A 23,258-nucleotide genomic window follows, 5' to 3' on the forward strand; every position below is an offset into this window, starting at 1 on the left:
GTGTTACTTTGCACTGTGGCTTCGGCCAGCCCGCACAGTCTGTGCTTCCCCTGGAGCCAGTGGAGAGATGCAGACATGGCAGGAGAACAGGACACCCCACCTCTCCTGGACCCTCAGACAGTATGAATTAGCTGATGTGGTGCTTGTGCCTCTTCTTTGTTAAAAGAGTGAGCTTAGACTCCTAGCTCAGACCAGGTGCCGATTATTAAGACAGGTAAGGTATGGCAAAATGAACCTCACCCTCCCTTTGCTGCATCTCAGCTGAGGGGGGGTTGTGACTTCTTACACCCAATGAGCAAACCCTGATTTTTATTTTACAGTATGGGCAAACAGCAATGAAAATAAGAAAGAAGCAAGAAACACATCCCTGGAAAAGTTCAGCGTGTCACAGTTTACTGTTTATTGTTTAGTACTTTGCAGGGGAGCACCCCGAATACTTTTGGTTTGCATGAAACTCCTGAAAGCGTCTCCACCAGTGGAGGGTAGATGCAATTAAATCGGTGTAAATCACTTAAAGCGTGTAATGCAATTAAACGACAAGATTCCCTACCAATATGGTCAAATTAGGGTGTTGATTATAAGGAGGGCACTGTACCATAAAGAAGTCAGACACTTAAAAAATAATCCTGCTGTGCCCAATAGCCAGTGCAGAGCCGCTCTGCAAACCTGGCCTCCGCAGTTCTGCAAGGGCAGGTTTTACGTGACAGCACTTTGACGGTTTCCCCGTTGTACGAAAAGCAATTTGAACGGTTGTCTGCTGCCTGTATGGAGAGCATCTTGTAAATGTTTTGTTCCTTCTCTGTTAAACAGACCTCCGACATCGGTGACAGGAGCAACTGGGTCAGAACTAGGACGGATTACTTTTATTTTTGAGACCATCTGTTCAGCAGATTGTGTGCTGTACTTTATGGCGGTAAGTGAGACCTCTCTCTCCATGACTGAGGACCGAGCATGGTATTCCACATGTCACTTTAATACCTCTACATAGGTGCGATTAGTTGCACTTGGTTTATTATGACTAAGATTAAATCTGACATTAGTTTAATATCTGCGGTGCCCTTGCAGGAAGGATCTAATGAATGACCTAGCAAAATTCCTCCACCACGTGAATTGTGAACCATTCTTGGTTATCTGTTTATTTTAAAAGATATCATTGGGCACCAAAGAGCCAAATTTGCCCCTGTTAAACTGACTGATAAAACTCTCAGTGTCTCCCATGCAGTTGAGTTAGCCTCCAGAGGTTTCACGGAGTCACAAGTCAGAATGTGGGACAGAGGGATGGGAAACAGAAAACTTGGAATTTTATTCTTGAACCTGTCAGTGACCCGGAGAATCAGTAGGGCAGAGACAGACATTTGTTTGGGAAAGCAAAGGGCCATATTTATTACTTTCCTCATCTGCTTATCGAAAGTCCATCAGCTGAGGAAGGTGACTGGATCTGTGACGGCTCCCTTGCCCCTGCCATTCCAAAGGGAAGCCGGTCCTTTCTTTTTTTGTATTTAGTGGTACTTTAAAGGAATTTGCTCTTAATTTAAAGAGAATTAAGTGGAAATTAGGTGGTAATTTAAAGGAATCTGCCTTTAGTGATAATTTAAAGGAATCTGTTTTAAAGGAAAAGCATCTTTCACTGGAACACTTACAGCTGATGGAGAATAAGAAACACGAACATAAATTGAACAGGTTTTTCTTGTGTAAACTTTGATGCTGTCTTATTGGCCCCAGTTCTGTTTCACTTGAGAGACCAACAAAGTGGGTATCTGAAGATGGCAGAAACTACAATTTTTCTTTGAATTTTGGCCTTCCCCTCTCTGTGCTTTGGGTATACACATTTTATACAAAAATGGAATTTCAAATCTGAAAGAACCACTGTGCTGAATCTGTCCTCATAACATTTATAACCTGCTACAGGACTTTGAACTTAACTGTTGTGTGAACTAGAGCATCTTTTGGAACAGGCAATTCTCAATTAAAAAATTGCCTGTCATGGAAAACAGAATAAATATGTTTGCTCTCCTTTATTAAACATTAAATGCAATTGTAAAGTCCTTTATGTATATTAATCTCTGTATTATAAAACACTAGTGTTTAGTGTAGTATGACCACACTTTTCGTTTTTTAAAAAAAATTTTATGCCCATTTTATAGGATGTTAATCGAAAAAATACCAATGTGGTGGAATCATGGGAAAGAAGTAAAGAGAAACAATCCTACACTCACATCATCTCCAAAAACGCTTCCTTCACGTTCACCTGGGCCTTTCAGAGAATAAACGAAGGCCAAGATGTAAGTGCTTCTTTACATATAGGGCTTTACAGCACAGCTTTCCTTGGACACTCACCGCCAGAGCTCTTGCTCTGCATTGAAGCTCACAGCTTCTTGTAAAGGGTGAGTGGCTGTCACCATATAGCGTCCCTTGGGAGGCAGCTGTGGATAAACCATCCGTGTTGACAGAGAGGTGCACGCATAAGTCAATCCCTGAACCAGTGCCCTGTTGCACAGTGCTGTGGTTAGTGTCCATGTGCAATGGCCCAAAGGCACCAGGGTGGTTTCCTCGGCTCTTGTTCCAGAGCAGACAGTTCATCAATGACATGGCAAAGATCTACTCCATCACGGTGACCAACGCAGTGGATGGAGTCGCCTCTTCTTGCCGGGCTTGTGCGCTGGGCTCTGAGCAATCGGGTTCGTCCTGCGTGCCCTGCCCAGCGGGACACTACATCGAGAAGGAGACCAGCCAGTGCAAGGAGTGTCCGGCCAACACCTTCCTGTCCATCCACCAGGTCTACGGCAGGGAGGCCTGCATCCCGTGTGGGCCTGGCAGCAAGAGCACCAAGGTACAGAAAGCGAGTGTCTCTGAGCGATGGGCAGACAGGGTTTATTGGGATTTAAGCACTCAAAGGGCCAGTTTTAGTGCTTTCCTACAGGTACGTGCCTTGTAAGCATTGGAGTATAATTATAACCAATGATCCCACTCTTCCAAATATGTCCCTAGTCTAATTTCTCTTTGTAAATATGCAATAAGAAGATAAAATTGATGCTACTGGCTCAAAAAAAGGTTCATTTCAAGAAGCTGTACTGGGGACAGTGTAAGAACAGGGCAAGCATATACATTACTTCCACCTAAAACTGTCCCAGACTCCTGCTGTTTTAAACTCAGGGACTTCCTCAGCTGGATGATGTTTCTGTGCCTTTAGAAACCTGTAACAAATTCCTTTTATATGAAATTGCCCTTAAGCCTAGATAAACATTTATCATGTGCAGCATCCTTTGGCAAGGAGCTGCACAGGGACTCCAATTTGCTCCAATTTGTTCATATTCTGCCTTTCTCCATCTGGATTCGTACCCTGTCCCTGTTTCTTGAGCTCTTTCTTGTGTTGGCTTCGCATGATGCAAGTGTAACTGAGGCCATATTCTGGTCTATCTACAGGGCTTTAAGCTGGGATATTGAGACCGTAAAGGCACCCACAGCAAAACAAAGCAAGAAACTCTCCATTTTCTTGGCTAATGTAGCAGAAAGGCCAGGCTTAGGGACATTAAAGTCTTGATATGTGATTGCAAGGGACTGAAACAGGAATGGGAATTCTCCCAAGGGAAAGGTGAATTACAGGAATAGGACAATGTTCCCCTCCATCCTTGACAAGGAAAGCAGTCCTGTCTGCACCTGCTTGCTTTAACTCCCAGGTGAATGGTTTGCTGCTGGTCCATAACTGCTCTTTAATGGATGCCTCTCCTTCTCTGAAGGACCACTCTGCCTGCTTCAGTGACTGCCTGGTGTCGTATATCAAGGATAACCAGAGCCTGAGTTATGATTTTAGAAACCTCAGCCAGGTGGGCTCGTTAATGAGCGGACCCAGCTTCACCTCCCGAGGGACCAAGTTCTTCCACTTCTTTAACATCAGCCTGTGTGGGAATGAGGTGAGCTCAGCTGGTGTTGAGGGTCGGGGGGATTAACCAATTTGCTGCCTGTGTTGATGCTCTGTGGGATCACACTGAGACAGGACAAGGACTCCCCTACAGCTGAGATGTCACTGACACTGTGCAAACTCTGGATCTTGCTCAGCAGTGCAAGAGGACTTTTGAGCAGCCAAGTGATTTTCCAGAGCAGAGATGACAGTGTTTTATGCATAAGTAATGCTCAGAAGAAAAACCCTGTCACATCCCTACCTTTTCTTAGTTCTTGTGCCTTCAAGTCACTTGGGTCAAAACCCTGGCCTTTTTGTGCTGCCACCAAGGAGCTCAAGCGAAGACTCTGAGTCTTTCAGTTGCCAACTTCTTTCCATATGTTTCTCTCGTGACTTGGCTGGAGATGTTGCTGTCAGCAGGTCACCCTGCTCTCTGCCAGTGGCCGAGGTGCCCATTGCTGACTTTGATTGCAGCCTTTTAAAGTAGTGAAAAAATGTGTTTAGTCCATGAGTGCAAACAGACTCTGCCCCAGAGTCAAGATTTTTCTGTCTGGGGCTTGGACTGTACCAGAGCATGTTGTCACATACATAAACTGAAGTTTCAGAGCAGGACCAGTGATTTGTATTGTCCCATGAAAGCCCGTGCACGTAGTTTACATTGATATTCAGCCCTGTAGAGATCTGAAGTCTCTTTCCCATGTATCAAAGGGTTTGCATGAGTTGAGGCAAATGAGTAGTCACATTTCTTCACAGTGTTTTGCATACTTTTAAGCTTAAATGTGTGTTTAAGCACCACGTGGATTAGAGCTGCTGACAACTAGATCCACAAAGGTACAGATATGCTCACTCCCCTGTGGATCTGGTCTTTATTTTCCCAAACTACTAAGATGATACTACGGTACTACTAACCATATGATTAGGTCCTGAGTGCTTGGCATTTTGTCAGGACAACTGAGTCTGGTGATTTGTCTTTCATTGCTGTTGCTCTGAGATTCTGGCACCGGTCTTGACATGTGACGTTAATGCAGCCTTGAAGGCTATATATCTCTTTAGGGATTTCATGTATTTGTGCTTTGAAAATACTTTATCTGGATTAAATCCCAAATAAAGAGGTATTCTACAGTATATTATTTAAAGGCAAGGGAAATATGGTTTTCCTTTGCAAGCCATTTTATTATGCTCTGCAAGTAAACGCTGTGCTGTCAAGATAAACAGAGAAGAGTGCTTCGTAGCACAGGTTTCTGATAAGACACATACCAGAGGTGACATTGTGTTTCTCGGTCTGTACAAGGCTTTAATTGGAGCTTTCAAATTGGCACCGTTTGTTGTTGCAATTTGTCCCTCTCATGATAGAAACATCAAATTGTTTCTAAGATGCAGGAGTGAAACTCATCCAGTTTGCAATCAGGAGGTTTGCAATCTCTCCTTTCTCAAACTTTTTCACGTCCTATCAACAACCAACAGCTTCCCCATTTTTTCCTGATTGTCCACAGGGGAAGAAGATGGCTATTTGCACTGACAATATCACAGATGTTACTCTGAAGGACATGGTTGCAGAATCAGAAGATTTTTCCAATTTTGTGGGAGCTTTTGTCTGTCAGTCCACGATCATCCCGTCAGACAGCAAGGGTTTCCGAACAGCCCTGGCTCTGCAGTCCAACAGCCTGGCCGACAGGTTCTTAGGTACATGGTTTGTCTTCTGCATGTTGTTATCACGGATGTACTCTCATGTATTTAGGGCTGCAGAGTACATCTTTCTCAGGTCAGCAGTGCTGCATTACCTTGGGAGAAGAGCAAAGGGGCAGCCCAAGATTCAGTCCCACTTTGTCCTGAGCTGCGAAGCAGATGTGGACAGATGCCACTGCTTTTTGCTGCTGTTTCAGGACAGCTGATGGCTGGAGGAGAAGAGTAAACGCTCCCCCCATTCTTTGCTTTCCATGCCCATATTACTCACTCTTCCCCGTGTTTGGTCTAGCGGGTCCCATGGTGCATAGAATTTCAGCACAAAAATCTGGAGAATGTAATTAAAAAGCACTGGTTTTCTTTCATGTTTCCTACCCACCTCATGCAGGGAAGACCAATCACTGTAGTAGTCACATTAGTCCAAGTGTTTCTGCCCATGCCAAGTCCCCACTCGGGCAATTTCAGAAGAAGAAGCTGGTGCTGGGACATAATTAGGCGAGGAAGGAGGAGGCTTAGGGCAGCATGGGGCTGTGCACATCATTAAGTCTTGCATTGCTCTGGCTTACGAGTTCCCAGAGTCTGAGGCCAGATTAGACAATGAAGTCATTTAGTCTGCTCACCTATCTATTACAGGCACTGAGTGTTTGTACTTTCTCCCTGGCACTGAGCCCAGAAACTCATGTTTGACAAAAGCACGTCTTTGGAAGAGCATTCAACCCGGACTTTTAAGACTGCCAGAAGTAAAAGCTTTGCCACAGCCATCGGTATTTTTTTCCACTGGTCAAACGCCGTCTCCGTATTTTGTTTTAAAGCAGACTTGTTTCCTGTTTGAATTTGCCTGGCTTCAGTTTTCAGCTCTTGCTTCTTGTTATTCTTTCTCCATTTCACACCCACATTTTCCTCCTTGCAGAAATATTTTGTGTGCTGGAATCATCACACCCTCCGCAGTCTGCTCTTTTGATAAACTAAGTAGACCGAGTTCTTCTAAGTCTCTTGCTATCATGTCTTTCTCTCAAGCATCTGAATAATTTTTGAGGCTCTTTCTGCAGCCTCTGTAATTTGTTATTATATTTTCTTAAAGCATGGGCTTCAGAATGGAATAGTATTCCAGTATTTAATTCACTATAATGGCAATAAAAATAATTTCCGTGTTTTTATTTACATGCAAGGATGGAATGCCTGAGCCCTTCTTTCTCCAGACTCATGGGATTTCATGATGGCTTCTTGGATCTGATCTCCACTCTAGATCTTTTTCAGAGTTACAGTGTCCAAGGGAAAATCTCTCTTCCTTAGGACTGACCTTCATCCCTTGCTGTACTTGTCTGCACTAAATATGTTTAGTTTGATTGGGACCAGCTTACCAAGTGAACCAAGGTGCTCTGTATTTTATTCCTATTCCTCTTAACCTTTGACTCATCTACACACTTTACCAACAGTGATTATATAGTTACTTGCAGATCCCTGATGATAATCTTGGGGATCCATTTTGGGACTCCAATATCAATGCCTAGAGAAGCCTGGAGACATACCACATTTGATGACAATTTCCCATGGCCAGATAATTTTATAATTAGTTAGTTAAATAATTTTTAATACAGAGTGTGCTAATACAGAGTATGCGCTTAATTGATATTACACTGCTAATTTTTAAATTAGAATCTCATGTAGTAATTACTGAAATACTTGATAAATTTACATAATTTTCCTTAGCAACCAAATTCACCAGCACTCAAGGAATGAAATCAGATTTGTTCAACAAGAGCTGTTCTCTATAAATTCGTGTTGACTGTCACTCATTATGTATCTATCCATTAACTGAAACCCATTTTCCACTTACCGTTCCTGCTATTTTGCCTCATTGTAATTTGGCTCACCATATCCTCTCTCCATAAGACTTCTGACATTTCACTATCATTAAAAGCTCTATTAAAGGTCACTCTTAGGTATAGGTTTGCTAGTTTATAAGCGTGCATGCCAAGTAGATGCCAATATCCTCTCCTGCCACTGAAGGAATGAGGTGTTCAGTCATTGTCTTGGAAAGCAAGGAGATAGTCCTGATTTTTTTCTAATATGGAGAAAAGATATCAAGCTCTTCTGCTGCCTTTTCTTTATCACAATTGTTACATTTTAAAATGGTTGAAGTTTGCCTTTCCTATCCATAAGATGTACTTTTATTTCTAGTATTTCTAAAAAAGCTCCAAACTTATAATTTTTCTAGTGCTGCCAAACACAGGCTTTTCCCTGAAGTCTTTAGCATCCATTATAATTTTTCTGTAACTCATAACTTTTTATTTTATTTGATTCTCTATTCTCCCTCCATTAAGCTTGTGCCAATGTTTTTATTTGAATTGCTCTTTTACTACTGTTCTGATCCAAGGTGGACTCTTAGTCAAAGCTATTGTCATTCTTGAGAGAGTCATTGTGGCTTTTTAGCCATATAATTAATATCCTCCGAAGAATGACATTTTTTTTTTACACTTGATGTTGCTTCTAGTGTTCTTATTTTTGAGAAACTGCACTTTGAGATGCCATCTCTACAGTACTGCATATTGGATGGGAATATTCTGTCATTGCCTCTGTTGAATATAATAAGGTCCCTAGGAGCTATCATCTTCCACTCTAGTGAGTAACTAATCTCTGTCCATTGTGTTGCAATCCAAATTTAAGTTACCCTGTGTTCAATGCAATGTCTTTGATGAGAGGAAATGATCATCCTCGCTGACGTCAGCATCGGTTCTCAGACCAGAGGTCCCTCCACAATAACCTGACATCTTTCTGCACATGTTCCTGATGGTTGCTGCAGCACAGCTCATTTTGTTCTGTCTGTTGATGTGATGCTCCTTAGCTATCCCTCACCTGCAAGCCCTCCTAAGCAATGTGACTGAGCACATTGATCCATGTGCTTTCACAGACCCAAGCTCTGACTTGTCCTACACCAGGTAGCAGTGTCTAGTGCAAACTGTCACCTTTGTTATCTGCTATATTTATCTAAAAGGGTTATAACCAGACATGGATTTTCCAGCTGTGTGAATTGTCCTCCCAAATGTAATGCCAGTCAAGTCAAAGCCAAGTCAAAGCCAAGAATTCAGCTAGGCTGTCTGAACTGTTACAAGAACAAGTGGAAAACTTATTTTCTTCGATCTTTCCCATCTTCCCACCAGTTGCTGGCTGCTACCACTTTTTCTTGTTGTTCTAGCAATTTTTGACCTCCCTAGCAGGATGCAGCCCCATTTGTACAGCTCCCTCTTGTACAGCTCCCTCTTCTTCTGAAATGTTGCAGTGCAACACCAATATTGTCTGTCTTCTTTGGTTCATGGGATTGGAAGGATCTCTAAGAACTTTGGTTACTTGAATTTTCCTCTTCTCCAAAATCCAGGTTAGCTGTGTAACCTGTGTTGTTCCACACACCTGCCTGTCATTTGTTCCAAAATGTGCCATCAAGGCTTGCCTACGACTCCATAATCCTTCTGAATCTTGTCATTGCATCTTTCAGTTTTTCTCCCACAGTACTGCAGATTGCTCAGGGTGTTACGTGGTTATGATGTGTTAGGGTTATACATTCAAGGCACATGGTTTGAGCAGTTGATTGGATCGGGTATCTTCAGCAGTCCTTTCCCAACCTAAATTATTTTATGATTCTGTAATATCCCATGATTGCTTTAAATTCATACAAAAGAGTAAAACTTATTTACACAGGTGTTGTTTTATTCATTTTTTGTTTTGTTATGTCTATATGAGGAAATCAGACTCTATGAGGAACATACAAATCTGCAAAGTCTAGTTAGAATAGAAGAAAGTGTATAATGTATAGTAATGTTATTAAATGCTATTAAGTGAGACCCATACCTTTCAGACTGAGAAAATGTTATATGTGAACCCCTCAGAAATCCATTCTTAGCTTGTTCTTTTTTTTTTTTTCTTCTCAAATTTTAGGAGCTACTGTTGAAACAACGCTGGAAAATATCAGCATCAAGACAGATATGTTTCCTCCCTCTCCAAGCAAAATACCTGATGTGCATTTCTTTTACAAGTAGGTAAAAATACTGTTTATTGGTATGTCAAATTTCTTCATTTGTTTAAAGGAAACGAAAACTGAGAGGGGAGATCTGTAATCCACCTTTAATCTTTATCACTTTAATCAGTATCTGGCTGATATCGATTGGCATGTTGAAGAACATCTTATGAAATCAGCAAACACTGTTTACTCAAATCTAAATTACGCTTGATCTGTAGAGGTTGATACCCGAGCTTTGATTCATCCAGGTGCCACTTTCAGTGTCACGTTCCTTTTCATAATTTCTCATATATGGCTTTGCATATTTTCTTTCACATTCATTTGTATTTACTTTGATGTTACAAAAACGAACTAATGGGAGGAAAAATAATTGTTCCAACCGGCACAGTTACTAGTGTGCTTTTCCTGTTCTTCACTTTTCTCCATAAAAAGAATACCTCAGCTTGGGTAAGAATTAGCTCAAAGATCACCTCAGTTAAGATGTCTGCCTGCTGGTGTCTTCATGTGAACTGGGTTTCTAAGCTTGGACTCTGGAGCCCGTGGGGCTATTCAACTTATCTTAAGGCACATACCTATATTTCTTCTACTGATTGGCTCTCTAGATTGTGTTGGCTTTAGTGATAGATCTTAATTGGCTTAATATAGCACTTTGGGAATCAACACTTTATGCATACGTGAATACTTAAATTACGTGTCTGATTGTGCAAACTGAACCCCACACCAGTGACCCTATTTTGAGAATATTATGAACTTGGCTTACAATGTCTATCACGTTGGAAAAAGGTCCATTTTTTGAATCCCCTTTGCCTTGTGCGATTTCAGGACAGTGTGGTTCTCAGACTATTAGGCGAGGAGAGAGTCATCATAAACTCTCCAGCAGAGTAACACACCAACCATAGAACCTGCGATTCTCTTTTTTAATTGTTCTATTCTGTTTTGCGGGCAGGTTTATTCCTTGACTCAGCAGAATTCAAACTAGCTAGAAAAACAGAGCGGTTCCCTGAGTGGCATCTCAGAGCACTTTGAGATTTAAATGAAGTGGTGAAACCTACCCCTGCTCCTTTTTCTTCTTCCAGCTGACAAAGGCAAAAGCACTGCGGTAAAGGGTGTTTCTTTAGTACGGCAGTTGCATGAATGACCAGAGACCGATGAAACAGCAACATGTATTTACTGTAGCGGAAACGTATTGCATTTCTCCTCTTGTTTGACATTAGGTCTTCAACAGTAACAACCTCCTGTGAAAATGGCCGTGCAACTGTTGTGACAATGAGATGCAGCCCCAACAAACCAGACCAAGGAGAGCTTTCTGTGCCCAGGTATTTAAGTATTTGTATCCTAGTAGTGCCTAAAAACCTTTTCTCCTCAGGCAACTTTTACAAAACTCGTTAGTAACTTTATAGTTAACAGCGATGAGGAGTGCTGTCTCCCTCATCAGCCACCCAGGAGGTCTCACTCATTTCTCCTAGATGAAGGACGTGTGTGTCCATTTTCACCCAGCAGACCAACTGCTGTGTATTTAGGCTGTGCGGTGAGAGAGGTTAGAGCTCGGGCAGGTTGTTCCAAGCTTAAAGCCAGAAGCAAATGTAGTGATGTTTTCTTGTCTCCACTTCTCCTTTATTTCAGATCCTTATTTTGGTCTTTGGCCTCCTGATTAAAACTGCCTAGTCTGGGCTTTGAGAGGTAGTTTTTCTTCCTTGATCTACAGCAGTGTCTGTGAACAAATCGATTTTTTTTGAAAAAGAGCAACCTGTCCTGGGAATGATGAAATCTGCTATTGCAATGCTTATGTGAGCCCTGACTCTGTCTAGTTCAAGTTCTACATGTATTTATTTATGTGTCTCATCACTCCAGTTTCTACTCTGGAGCCCTTGTACCAGTTGTGTTTAATTTGCCTGACCTTTTTTTTCCCTTCACTCTGATTCAAGTGTCTCAAAAAAACCTTCTTTTTTTTTCAAAAATACTGTTTATCCTGCACCTGAAAACTTGCAGAGAAAAAACAATAAAATAATTAATTCTGTTACTCTTCAGCAACACCCTATGATTTTTCAGAAGTTCCCCTCAACTCTGATAACCTTCCTCTTTGGCTCATCTTAGTCCATCTGGATATTGCTATAAATCTGCTGATTGCCCCCTCACTGATCCTCCTTCCCAAAAGTTAAGTCCCCTTCCCAAAAGCTAACAGTGTGAGAAGTGTGGGATCCTCTTTGATTCCTGTCCCTGTTGGGACAGGTGAAACATACTCACCTGAATGAAGGCAAGGAGGCATCTACTTCACAGGTGATAAATGAGTGATTGGTGTTTGAATGCTTTTGGAGATGTTTACCCCGGTTTCTTAGGGACCTGACACACTACAAATTATGCTGGGCAACAAGCCACCATCTATCAGCTGCCGTGTGAAAATCCTTCAGGTGTCCTAATGTTGTAGGTTAAACATGATGTGAGCTGTGATAACTCACCAGAAGTGAGGGAGGAGTAACCTACCTTGCTTTTAAAAGTGTGAGCACGGACAGAAACGGCACACAGCTGACATGGTGTAACTTATCTCAGTTCTTGTTGACTTCTTCCTAGCCCCCTTTGATTAGCTCAGCAGTCAGACAGCTGTTTACAAACAGGGAGGTATCTGAGACGTGTCAAATAATACTGCGTGTAACTCCTTGATCCTCCAGACATGGTGTTTAGTATCATATGAAGTTGCAGTATAAGATGAAGGAGGCTGAGGAGAAAGGTCTGTCAATGCTTTTGACATGTACATTGAAAAAAATGTTCCATAATCCAGAGAGGACAGTTGTCAGTTATTCAAATCAGGATAAGCCAGGATGGGCTTTCAGGGCTGTGGATTTTTCAGTCCTTCAGATCAGGATAACAGATTTCCAGATGATATAGAAAAAAAACTTTAAATCCATTTTTCTGTATGGATATATTTTACATTTACATGACCTAGCTTCTTGCATGGACTTTTGGCCACTGCTGCTGTTAGATCTGATGTAATTGGCAGTAACAAAAGCTGCGGGAATGTCCTGCCATTGCCAGTACAACTTTCTTCTGCAGGCTGAATACAAAATAGGGTCATTAGTCTTTCTTAGACTAAGAGAAGCTGTTATCTCTTCATTAACTGGTGAACATTCTTTTAGTAATTAACCATGACAGGACAAGTCCATTCCATATGGACAAAATCACCCAGACATCATTAGAACAGCAGCAGGAACCAGATAGCAGCATTCATGTGGAACAGTCACCCAGTGCAGGAGAAGAGCGATAGAGGTGCACGCTGGGCTAGCCCGTGCTGGTGAAACACTGGAGTAGTTCTGCTGGTCTCCAAGGCTTGCTTCTTTCTCTTCTCTCTGTCGTAGGTGCGTGAGTAGCACTTACTGCCAGCAACGGAACTGTTATTTTAGACCTTTGACAGCCCAACATCTGTTTTCACTCGAGAAAGCATTTTATAAACTGGGAAAAATTCTTCCCCTAGATTTTTCCATCTGCTGACTTGATGGATGTTTACCCATTTGTTGTACTTACCATTACTGATCTTCAGCAGCAGAATGTGGAGTGAGGATGCAAACTCCAGAGTGTTTCATAAGTGATAACTAAGCTTTGCTCTCCTCCTAGCTCATGCCCCGCGGGCACCTGCGATGGATGCACTTTCTACTTTGTATGGGAAAGTGCAGAAGCTTGCCCTCTCTGCACGGAGCAAGACTACCACGAGATTGAGGGAGCCTGCAAAAAAGGATTTCAGGTACAGGACCTATGTCTCCAAGTCAGATGGGTTCATTTGGATGTAATTTGGACTCTGGTGAAATTCGGTGTGCAAGTTGGTATGTAAGTGCAGGTAGAGTTGGGAAATCTCAGTCCAGGCTCTGAGCTGGCTGGGTGCAAGTCTTATTGGTGAGGTGCTGTGTTGAGACTCAGGGATATTTGTGCAATGGCAACATGGTTCCTGGAGGAGAGCTGGCTTGTGCTGACCAGCTATGTGGGTAGGGACGCGAACTCTGATGCACTCAGACATGCAGGCAAGTTATTTGTAAAGGACAGAGTGCCCAAAGGACTTCAATCCTTTAATAGCCATAAAAATCAGGGGTCAGCTAGGAAAGGATTCAGAATTTCAGTTCAGAAAATTCTGAACTGAATTCATCCTTCCTTGCTTGCAATTTTTTTGCTGCTGCCTTCTCTAGTCAAATATTAGGAAGTCCTTTCACGGGCTCAGAACTGTCCTGTTGATCAATGGCTCCAGTGCAGGCACAACATATTCACAGTCGTCCAACCCATGTTGTGCCAGGTGAAGAGCAATTCGGAAGAGGAAATCCTTTTGCCATGTCTGAACCTGCAGATGCAATCAAGGGGACAATTGAGTAGACAATATAACTCAACCTGGAGTCTGAAAACCTGAAGTACATGCTTTGGCTTTCATTAAAAAGATGTCTAACCTGTCTACCTCAAAACAGCTTGTTTTCTTCAACTCTAAATAGTTCTCTCTTTTCATATAAGCAGCTCACTTTTTGGTGTTTTCTGTTTTCCGTTTGAAAGGAAACCTTGTATGTATGGAATGAGCCAAAGCATTGCATTAAAGGGGTTCCCTTGCCAGAAAAAAGGACCAGCACTTGTGAAACAGTGGACTTTTGGCTAAAAGTTGGAGCTGGTGTTGGTGCTTTCACAGCCGTTCTGCTCATAGCCTTGACCTGCTATTTTTGGAAGAAGAACCAGAAGTAAGTACTGCAAATTGTGTTCCATATAAAAGTAAGCTAAAAGCTTGATGTAGTGAACAGAAAACCATTTCATGGATCTGGCCTTATGACAATGTTGATGAGAAATACCATGTTGGATCAGTCCGTTAATCCACCAAGTTGAGGTTTCTTCTGCCAACAGTGACTATCAAAAATGCTAGTGAGGAAAGTATAGGAAATCCACAGTAATTTGTTATGGCATAATTTCCCAACAAGAACTATCTTTTTAACCCCAAGGGTTTGAAGTTGACCTTAGGTCCTGAAGCAACACAGCTTTCTTAAGGTCTGAAGACCAAAAGGATATCTCTTCAGTCTAATTAGTCCCTTTCAGCTGGGTTAAAATATGGTTCTTGACTGTATATTGCTTAGGTCTATTTTGGCAGGACATGTCTGGTACACACCCAAAAGATCCCTGCTTCTCAGACTGATCATACTGACTGTTCCCCATCCCATTGTCCTCTGCTTCCCAAATCTCATGCCATAAACTTTCAAAATGTGATTCCACCTCCATGGGATTTCATCGCTCCATAGCACATCCAGCTTCACCAAACCCAGACTCCAATATCATGGTCCTCACCTTTTGCTGCCTCCTACCACACACTGTTACACATCTCTCCTCTTCCCCCTAGCCCCCCTGGACATGGGTGTGATGCAGAATCTGATACAGGCTGAAGTCAGACCTGCTGTTGCCCCAACCAGCACACAGGTCGCACTTCTTCATGTAGGAAATCCTCTCGACCTACTTGTGGTCTTTTGGGAAAACATGGCTCGATGTATTGTTAGTACTATTCTGGTTACATGTTTTTAATGATTGAAAAATATCTAATTTCTGGTAAATACCTCAGAAGTAACCACGTGGAAGGACTGCAGATAATCTAAATTACAAAAACCTTGAATATGGGACATTTGTAAAAAAAATTGTGCCTGTCTGGCTTTATATCTTCAGGCTGGAGTATAAATATTCCAAATTAGTGATGACAGCGAACTCAAAAGAGTGTGAGCTGCCAGCTGCTGACAGCTGTGCTATAATGGAAGGAGAAGATAATGAAGAAGAAATAGTGTATTCAAATAAGCAGTCACTGCTGGGGAAGCTCAAGTCCTTGGCAACGAAGGTGAGTCGTAATTGCTACTATTAATACTAAAAATAATTATTACCTTTATTTATTACTGGACGTGATGAGGCTGTGATGCTAATTTGCACAGTGCTTTGTGCAGCCTCCCACACACGCATCACCCAGTCCGTAGCGGATCTGCTGAAATCCACAGTATGGATAATGATAAGAAATGTTGCAGGGTATTGAGTAAATGCTCCCTCTTCTGCAGAGAGATTTCAGTAGCATTCTTTATTGTATGGGTGATACCTCAAAAGAGCAGTTAATGGTGGGGGGATCCTCTCTTCCCAGATTCCTACCAGACACCTCTATTGCTGAGGCAAACACAGCTATTATAGATACAGAAAATTAACATTGGGAACAGCTACCAGCCAGCTGCTTGCAGCTTACCTGGACTGGCTTCATGACTGACTGGAGAACCGTAACTTTGAGTACTATAGGGTTCAGCTGAAGAGGAGGCATCAGCCGCAGCCTGTTACCCAGTACAGCAACCTCCTCCACTTCAGTAGGAAGCAACAGCAAAAAGCATTTTTTTCTGCAGCACATGTGATGTGGATTGTTACATGTCTGAATTCGTAGCACAAAGGTCTTTGGTGTCCTTTGAACATTTCTGAGAGGAGCACCAGAGGTCCGTCGTGGTAGATCCGGCAAACACTTTGGTCTTTATTCCAAATGCCATGAAGTCAATGAGAAGGTAGTGCTGTCTTTAAGGGAGTCTAGCTGGGGCATCTATTATGATCAGGATAAAGGTGGATGACATTTTCCCTTTCAAACAGTTTTGCTGAAGAGGGTTATTTTAAAATAAGAGGGTTTCTTAAAAAAAAAATTTTATTGTGATCTTGTTTCTTGTCCAAATAATATTTCAGAATGTTGAATGTTAAGATCTTTTTCATTTATTCCTTTTTTCCTTTCTGTGACTGACTGCAATGTAATTAAAACCTGTGTGCCTCCTTTCTTCTCCTTATTTTTCTCTTCTGTTTGTTCTTTTACTTTTTTTGTTTGGCTGCTGTCCTCTTTCCATGCTAGCTGCTCCCCAGATCTCCCTCCTAGGAGATGTTACCACTACACAGCTAATATGCGGAATTTCCCCTTGACCCCAGCCTGACAATTTGTCTTGCAAAATCAATGTTGTTCCTTGTGGAAAGGAGCAGAAATTCAATATTAATTCTTAATTCAATATTAAGAATATTGAAAATGTGAATAAAATCAAATCACATCAAATTTTGTGGTGGTGTTGCAAAAAATAGAAGTTGATTCCATTTTGAATCCTATAGGGATTGACTTTGAAACACTGATGATGTTTTTTTGTCTGCGAAATGGCTTGGCTGGCTGTGGCTGAGTGTAATGACCAGTACTGCTGGTGAGGGTCATGTTTTGCTGTACACCTGATAACTGTAAAAGCTTTGCTGACTCCATTTGCAGCACCAACCACTGGCTCCTTCCTGATTAAAAGTGTAGAGATGAGAGCGTAGGAGAAGTGTTTTTTTTTTTCTCTTTAAAGTAAACTTTAGTATTTTAGTATTCAGACCATTTGAATGGCTATTTGGACTCAAAAAGAGTTTTTTAAGGTTCCTATATCCATTGTAGCAGGCTCCCTGAGTATTCTCTCCTTTTTAAACAAGCCTGTCAAATATTTCTAAGCTGGTTCCTTTTTTCCTGCTAGATAATCATAGCTGGCAAACTCAGCTTCCAGTACCTCATTAGCTTACTGAAATCCTGTATCCCTGCAGATAACTGGAATTTAATACATATTTCTCCAAAACAAATGTTATAGGCATCAATTTTCATTTATGCAAAAGATGAGGAAATTCATCTCCTGCTGCATATGCATGTAAAAAGTGGAAAAAATATATGGAGGAAAACAGGGGAGAAAAAGAGGAGAAATGTAAACTGAGAGATAAAGAAAAATCTGAAGTATCCTAACTCTATGTGCAAGCTTCAGGCAATGGCATTTCTATGAAGCAAAACATCTCATGAAGCTATTAGTGGTTTTGAGTACCCAAGGAATTCAGGGCTAGACCTGTAATATATGAAGAAATTACTGTTATTTTTAATGAGAATATAGAAGTTAAAGAATTATGAAACTGCTTCAGATTGGAGTCTGTTCTAGTTCCATCTGTTACCTCCAGCATAACAATACCAGGTCCTTCAGAACAAGAAATATATACGCTGCGGTAGGCTAGTGTAGGACAATTTTCTCCCCTGCTTTTTCTCACATCTGCATTAGGCTGTCCTGATCTGAGTGAGATGGCTTTAAAGATCAGATCATGAGGTTAGTTTAACATAGTTTCCAAACTGTTTGCATACATCAACAAGTATAAAAGGTACACGAAGCAAGAACCAGCGTTTTCTAGTGAGTAGTTTTATTAGGGCTCCTTCATTCATTGCTTCTGCATGGACCATTGGGTCATTCACATACGCCGTAACGCGTATGTCCACACTTCTCACCCTGATGCCTGCGGCCAGATGGCCTAGGCTGCCACCCAGCAAATAAAAACAGAAAGAAAACTCAACCCTCCAGCCCTGATTTTTAAGATGGCGGAGGATTTGTAGACTCTTTTTGTCCTGTGAGTCTTCCAGAGGAGGAGTTGGGATGGGAATCTGGGAGTGAGGCAGTGGTGTTCACATTCACAGACTTTGCTCCAAACATTTTATTTATTGTAGGAAACACATTAATAAGTAATAAGAACCATAGATATGACTACCTTGCAATTCACCAGCTCTGACTACTACTTGTCCTATACTATGAGTATGAAATGCAAACTTCCCCTGTACCTCTAGAGTAAGTACCGTGAACAATATACATGGCATAATTTTATTGATTTTGCAAATTTTCACAGAATTAGTAGTGTTATTAAATAATAAAGGGTCAAATTGTGCTCTTAATGACTGTGGTAGAAATAAAGTGAAGTCTTTGGCAAAGGCCGCTCTGGAGATATTAAGAGAAGTGACTGCAGTAACTGTTGGAGTGAATTTGAGGAATCCCAGTTGATGGGAACCTGTCTTTTCCATTGCAGGAAAAGGAAGATCATTTTGAATCTGTTCAGCTGAAATCTTCAAGATCCCAGAATATATGAAGAGTTAATGCTGCCTTCAAAGAAACAAACCTAATTTCTATTTTTACAGGACCATATTTTAAACATATTCTGGCACACATTGTAGTGGTGATCTTGGTGAGAAGTGCTTGGCCATTTAGGAGGAAAGAAGACAGGAAGCAAACCAGAAAATTGGATTGCCTTACCATGTGATTGAGTACCTTGCCAAAAAAGAAAGCAGACGCTTGGATTCCATACTGGGAATGAAATTCAACTCAGGAAGAGATATACATACTGCAAATAACATGAATTTTTTGCATTCACCAGGGCATCGCTCAGGCATGCCATATGATTTATAGGTACCTTTCATTTCCCATCACTCCTCCTACGCATATTCATAAGAAATGATTTTCAGAGAGGCCTGAAACCTCCTGCAAAGGTTGTGTATTGTCCTTTAGTAGCATAGCTACGAGTCTCTCTTAAAATCAAAATTGTGAATGGTACTCGGAATGAGCCTCAGGTGAGTTTTGAACTTTGGAAAATACTTTTGATTTTAATGCTTTGAAGGGCTAGATGGTCTGTGTTGGCCTCTAATACAAGAGGCATGGTGTTGCACCTGCAAGTTGAACCCATTCTGATGCCTAAGTCATGGCCATCAGGGTTGGGGTAAAACCTGGTGCTATTAAATTTAAATGTGTTAACTGCTGTTGTATGAATTATACGTCTGGGCCCATGAGTTTATAGGCAGTAGCAGGCTCAAAATCTATAAAGAGAAGGAAAGGGATACCTACGGTGCAAGTTGCACTTGTCCCTCTCTGTAGAAGCTTGTCCTTTCAAGAGAGGTCGTTGGCAGTTTCAGTACCTCCCTTGGGCTGCCAATATGTCACCTTTCCCTGGGTTGCAAACCAACAAAGACTGAACTCTGGAAGAATCTCTACTTCTGGAAATCAGGGATCAGCTTTGTCAGTTGGGAGGCTTATTAGAAATACTCAGCCACCTTTATCCTGGACCCACTCAAGGAATGAGGACGGATGCCCAGCAGAGCTGAGCGTGGGTTACGTTCTGGTGCAGCTCAGCATCTAAATGCTTTCTGCTGTCAATGCCAGGGCACAAAATGGTGCCTTGAAAACTGGAGGCCAGGTGGACTTTTTCATAAAATCAGCCACATCATAAGCATGTGATCTTTGTAATATCCACTGTAATAATTTCCTGAAATTCCCATTGAGGTCGAACTCAAAGGAATCTGAAACTTAGGCAAAAAATATTTGAGTAAAATTATGCAAGACTTGTATAGAGCCAGGAGAAAATGAGGAATGATTCTTGTATTGACCTCTGGTCACACTCATATTTCCATTAGAGCGAAATTATGTGAATTGTGGAACGCATCAAAACCGGAAAAGAAACATGGGCAGAAATGGTCTTTTTACTATAAGGAATATAGATTTTTGATTTTATATGACTGAGCTAGATCTATCAATAAGAGGGCCCACTTTTAAGTAAAATTTAAATTAAACTGGATTTTCTGCACTCTAAATATTTTATTATACTATAGATGTGGACAAAAATTTTATGAAGTTTAGATTTTTTTTTCTTTAGGAAAAATTCAGCTCGGTTATTTTATATGTCCAGTCAAAGAAGAGAGGCTTTACTCTTTTGATGGGAGATACTTCAGGCATCTTAACTGGTGTACATTTTCTGTTGTTCTCGAAAAGGCACTTCACTTTCCCAACAAAGATTTTTATGGGGTATTGTTGAATGTATATTAAATACACATTCCTTTTTGTATATTTTGTACCATTGCACACTTGTTATTGTACATTGTATTTGTTGTCATGATGTCATTTATATATGGTTGTCAAAGATGATATGCTTACGGAGTAAATGGTTATGGCTTTAGGATTTCACTTCTTGGATCTTTTATGAAGAGGGTTTTTATGTTGTTGATTTTTATTCAGCTAGTGTGCTGTAGCATCAAAGATATATATCTGATGGGCATTCATAAAATAAAGTGAAAATATATTTGAAATTTTGGACTTGAGATGTTTGGTGGAACTGCAGCCTTTCCTGAACGTTGCAGGTCTGCAGTGGTGGCTGGAGCTTTTCACTGCCATCAAACTCATCTGTCTACATCTCCTTTAATTTCTTCCCTTCTCTCTCCATACGTTTTCCAAGCCATAATTACAGTTCATTCTCCAGAACATAATTTCTTCTTTCATCACTGGACCCATATCTCTGTAAAGTCAAAATGCCTTAATTTTTATGAATTATATTTAATTTGACTTAATACCACAGAGGGTTTGTTTGGTTCCCTTCTCTTTCCCTTTTATTTTCCAAATAAAATGGAGAGTGGAAATTTTTTTGTCAGCTCTGACAGACTTTGCTGTATGACCCTTCTCAGCTCTGCTTCCAAATGGTTTGTCATGATATTGTTGAAAATTCTTCCAGGCAATCTAATAGCATATCTGGTGCACTGCTAACATAGTAGGATACAAACCAATACTGTAGACTTTATTTACCTTAAAATAAGAGAAGTGCATTTTCCAACAATTAAGCAAGTTAAAACTAGCATATTTTAGCTGACTTCTGCCATTCTTTACTTTCTGTTAAAGATATACTAGAGAGGGGAAGTTTCCATTTTCCCATAAGAGGCAAATTTTGAAAGCCTTTAACACTTCATTAGGAAATCATCTGTCTGTGACCTCTTCTAGTACTCTGCCAAAATATACTTACAGCAACCTCCCCCTTTTCTCCCACATGGAATCACATCAGAAACTGTTATTTGATGCCGTAAAACAATGTGAATCAGTCTGTTATGTGTTCACTTGATTAAACGGAATGCATTTTATTGCTGCATTTGCATGCTTTTCTTTGAAATCTGGAGTCAAGCAACTGAATCTCTTTGAGGATTAAGCACATTTTAGTGGTGTCTCTGTATAAATTATTGGCAAATTAGCAGAATGTTATTGTCTCAGCTTTGACAGTACTTGCTAGGGGGGAAATGTGCAAAGAATGTATTCTATCTTGGCTCTGATTATGTTGGTTGATGTAATATATAATACGATTGATTAAGATTCTAGGTTTGGGGAAAATTGTCTTAGAGCCACAATGGGAAGTTAGTGAGTAGGTTCAAGGAGCTTTCATCTTTGTTCAAAGAAAGGATTTGACTATCTGCTCTTGAAAAAGAGGTTCTGGGAGTCTCCGTTAGTAAAGGGGAAAGTTTGCAGTTTTTGGTTTGTCTGTCCTGCCAGAGCCAGTAGTACCCGTAAAATTGAGGTACTTAATTATAATCAGACAAGATAGCAGCAGATGTTGCCATTTAGGAGCCAGTGGCTGTTGACTCATCTCCAGCAGTGGCCAACACAAATGCTTCTCTGTAAGATTAAAAGCAGCTGCAATTGGTGCTGACACGCCAATGGGGATGACATTTCTTCCTAAGCAAGGAATGCTGCTGGTTGGTCCATATCATGAAGAATGGAGGCCTTAAATAGCTATTTGAGGTAATGTAACAAGGAATGATAACCTCGAGAGAAATCTTGGGAAGTTCTGCTTATCTTTGGTGGTGTTCTCTCTTAGTCTTTCCCCTTGTATACTTCTTTCACCGAATCCCCTTGCTTTTATTTCTTGCTGCTTTTGAATTCTTGTGAACCGTGCTTCTTTGGCAAGCATGTAAGGAGATAGGAACAGAAATGAAAGGAGGTCAGGCTCATCCTAAAATATACGCTGTATGTCACAATGTATGGTGATATCCCCAGTCAGCTGGTTGGATGTGCCCACACCGAATACGTGCAGCAGGAACGAGGGAGACATGAGAATTGAGTTGATCATAAGCTGCCACTGTGTTTTGGTTATTTCTCTGGATGTATAGAGTTGGACCTCATCAGGAAGAAAACTCTAAGGTCCCAAGCACTGTGAAGCTGGTGCTCTAACAGCACCTAAAAGCCAAAGCGAGGTTGTGCGGATGTGTGTTTGCTTGAATAAAAGACATGCAAGAGTGACCTCTGAGAGTTTTGGTGTTATATACAGCCCATTCCTGTCCTTGCCTCCTTCCATATTTAAAATGGCAACATACTAGAAAGTCACTCTCTTTAGGGGTAACACGCTCTGTTTTCCAGCTGGTTGTAGGTAGTGGTAAAGTCGTTGCCTGGCTTGCCGTTGCTGCCTGTAAAGGAGGGGTTGGTGTGTGCAGGGAAGTGGGACTTTTGGGGAGAGAGAAGCCCCTTCCTGACCCTGCCATTTCCTCGGAGGCAGGAGAAGTGAGAAGATTGGCGCTCCAGGTCTCCCCCCAGCCTTTACTTCCTACCCATCCCCCTCCTATTGCAAAAACAGCCCAGCCTGGCCCTGGCCTCTTTTCTCCTTGCAGTGACAAAACTCAGCTTTATGTATGTTGCTGAGAAGCTTTGAGGTGGCTCTGGATAAAGATCTTCTGCCTTTCCTCTTGCAGACTGCAAGCGTTAATGAGTAGGCAATGTCATGGACATCAGACTGCGTTTGGGATGAGTTAGAGGGTTGTTTTGGTCTCCCTTACTCTAAGTGTACTAACTGGGTGAAGGACTGCAGTGGAAACCTCTTTAACCAGAGCTGAGATTTCTGGGTATAACCAGGATATTTTGGACATTTTTCATTGATTTTTGGGATTTGTTTTGTTCAGGTAGAACATGATATTTTTTAAATATGTTTTGATCATTTTTCAATTCGAAAAGACAATTCCTTTCCTATGACTGAAACTAGTTGTGTTCAATTAATTCAGGAAAAACAACCACTTGAAGACAAAATAAAATGTTTTGGTTTACCACAGTA

General features: G+C 41.2%; 1 protein-coding gene across 1 annotated transcript in view; it reads left to right on the forward strand.

The window, feature by feature from the left end:
* ELAPOR2 (endosome-lysosome associated apoptosis and autophagy regulator family member 2) overlaps positions 1 to 18,688 on the forward strand; it is a 33,228-nt gene extending 14,540 nt beyond the window's left edge. Inside the window, exons 10-20 of the mRNA XM_075148334.1 lie at positions 811 to 913; positions 2,145 to 2,282; positions 2,567 to 2,830; positions 3,738 to 3,911; positions 5,392 to 5,581; positions 9,515 to 9,611; positions 10,811 to 10,912; positions 13,203 to 13,329; positions 14,118 to 14,296; positions 15,261 to 15,426; positions 18,444 to 18,688. Of these exons, the coding sequence (XP_075004435.1) occupies positions 811 to 913; positions 2,145 to 2,282; positions 2,567 to 2,830; positions 3,738 to 3,911; positions 5,392 to 5,581; positions 9,515 to 9,611; positions 10,811 to 10,912; positions 13,203 to 13,329; positions 14,118 to 14,296; positions 15,261 to 15,426; positions 18,444 to 18,503 (1,600 nt within the window). The 3' untranslated portion in view covers positions 18,504 to 18,688. The remainder of the gene's footprint in view (positions 1 to 810; positions 914 to 2,144; positions 2,283 to 2,566; positions 2,831 to 3,737; positions 3,912 to 5,391; positions 5,582 to 9,514; positions 9,612 to 10,810; positions 10,913 to 13,202; positions 13,330 to 14,117; positions 14,297 to 15,260; positions 15,427 to 18,443) is intronic.
* Positions 18,689 to 23,258: the final 4,570 nt, after the last annotated feature.

This window comes from Calonectris borealis, chromosome 1 (genome assembly GCF_964195595.1).
Source record: "Calonectris borealis chromosome 1, bCalBor7.hap1.2, whole genome shotgun sequence".
NCBI classification, from domain to species: Eukaryota; Metazoa; Chordata; class Aves; order Procellariiformes; family Procellariidae; genus Calonectris; species Calonectris borealis.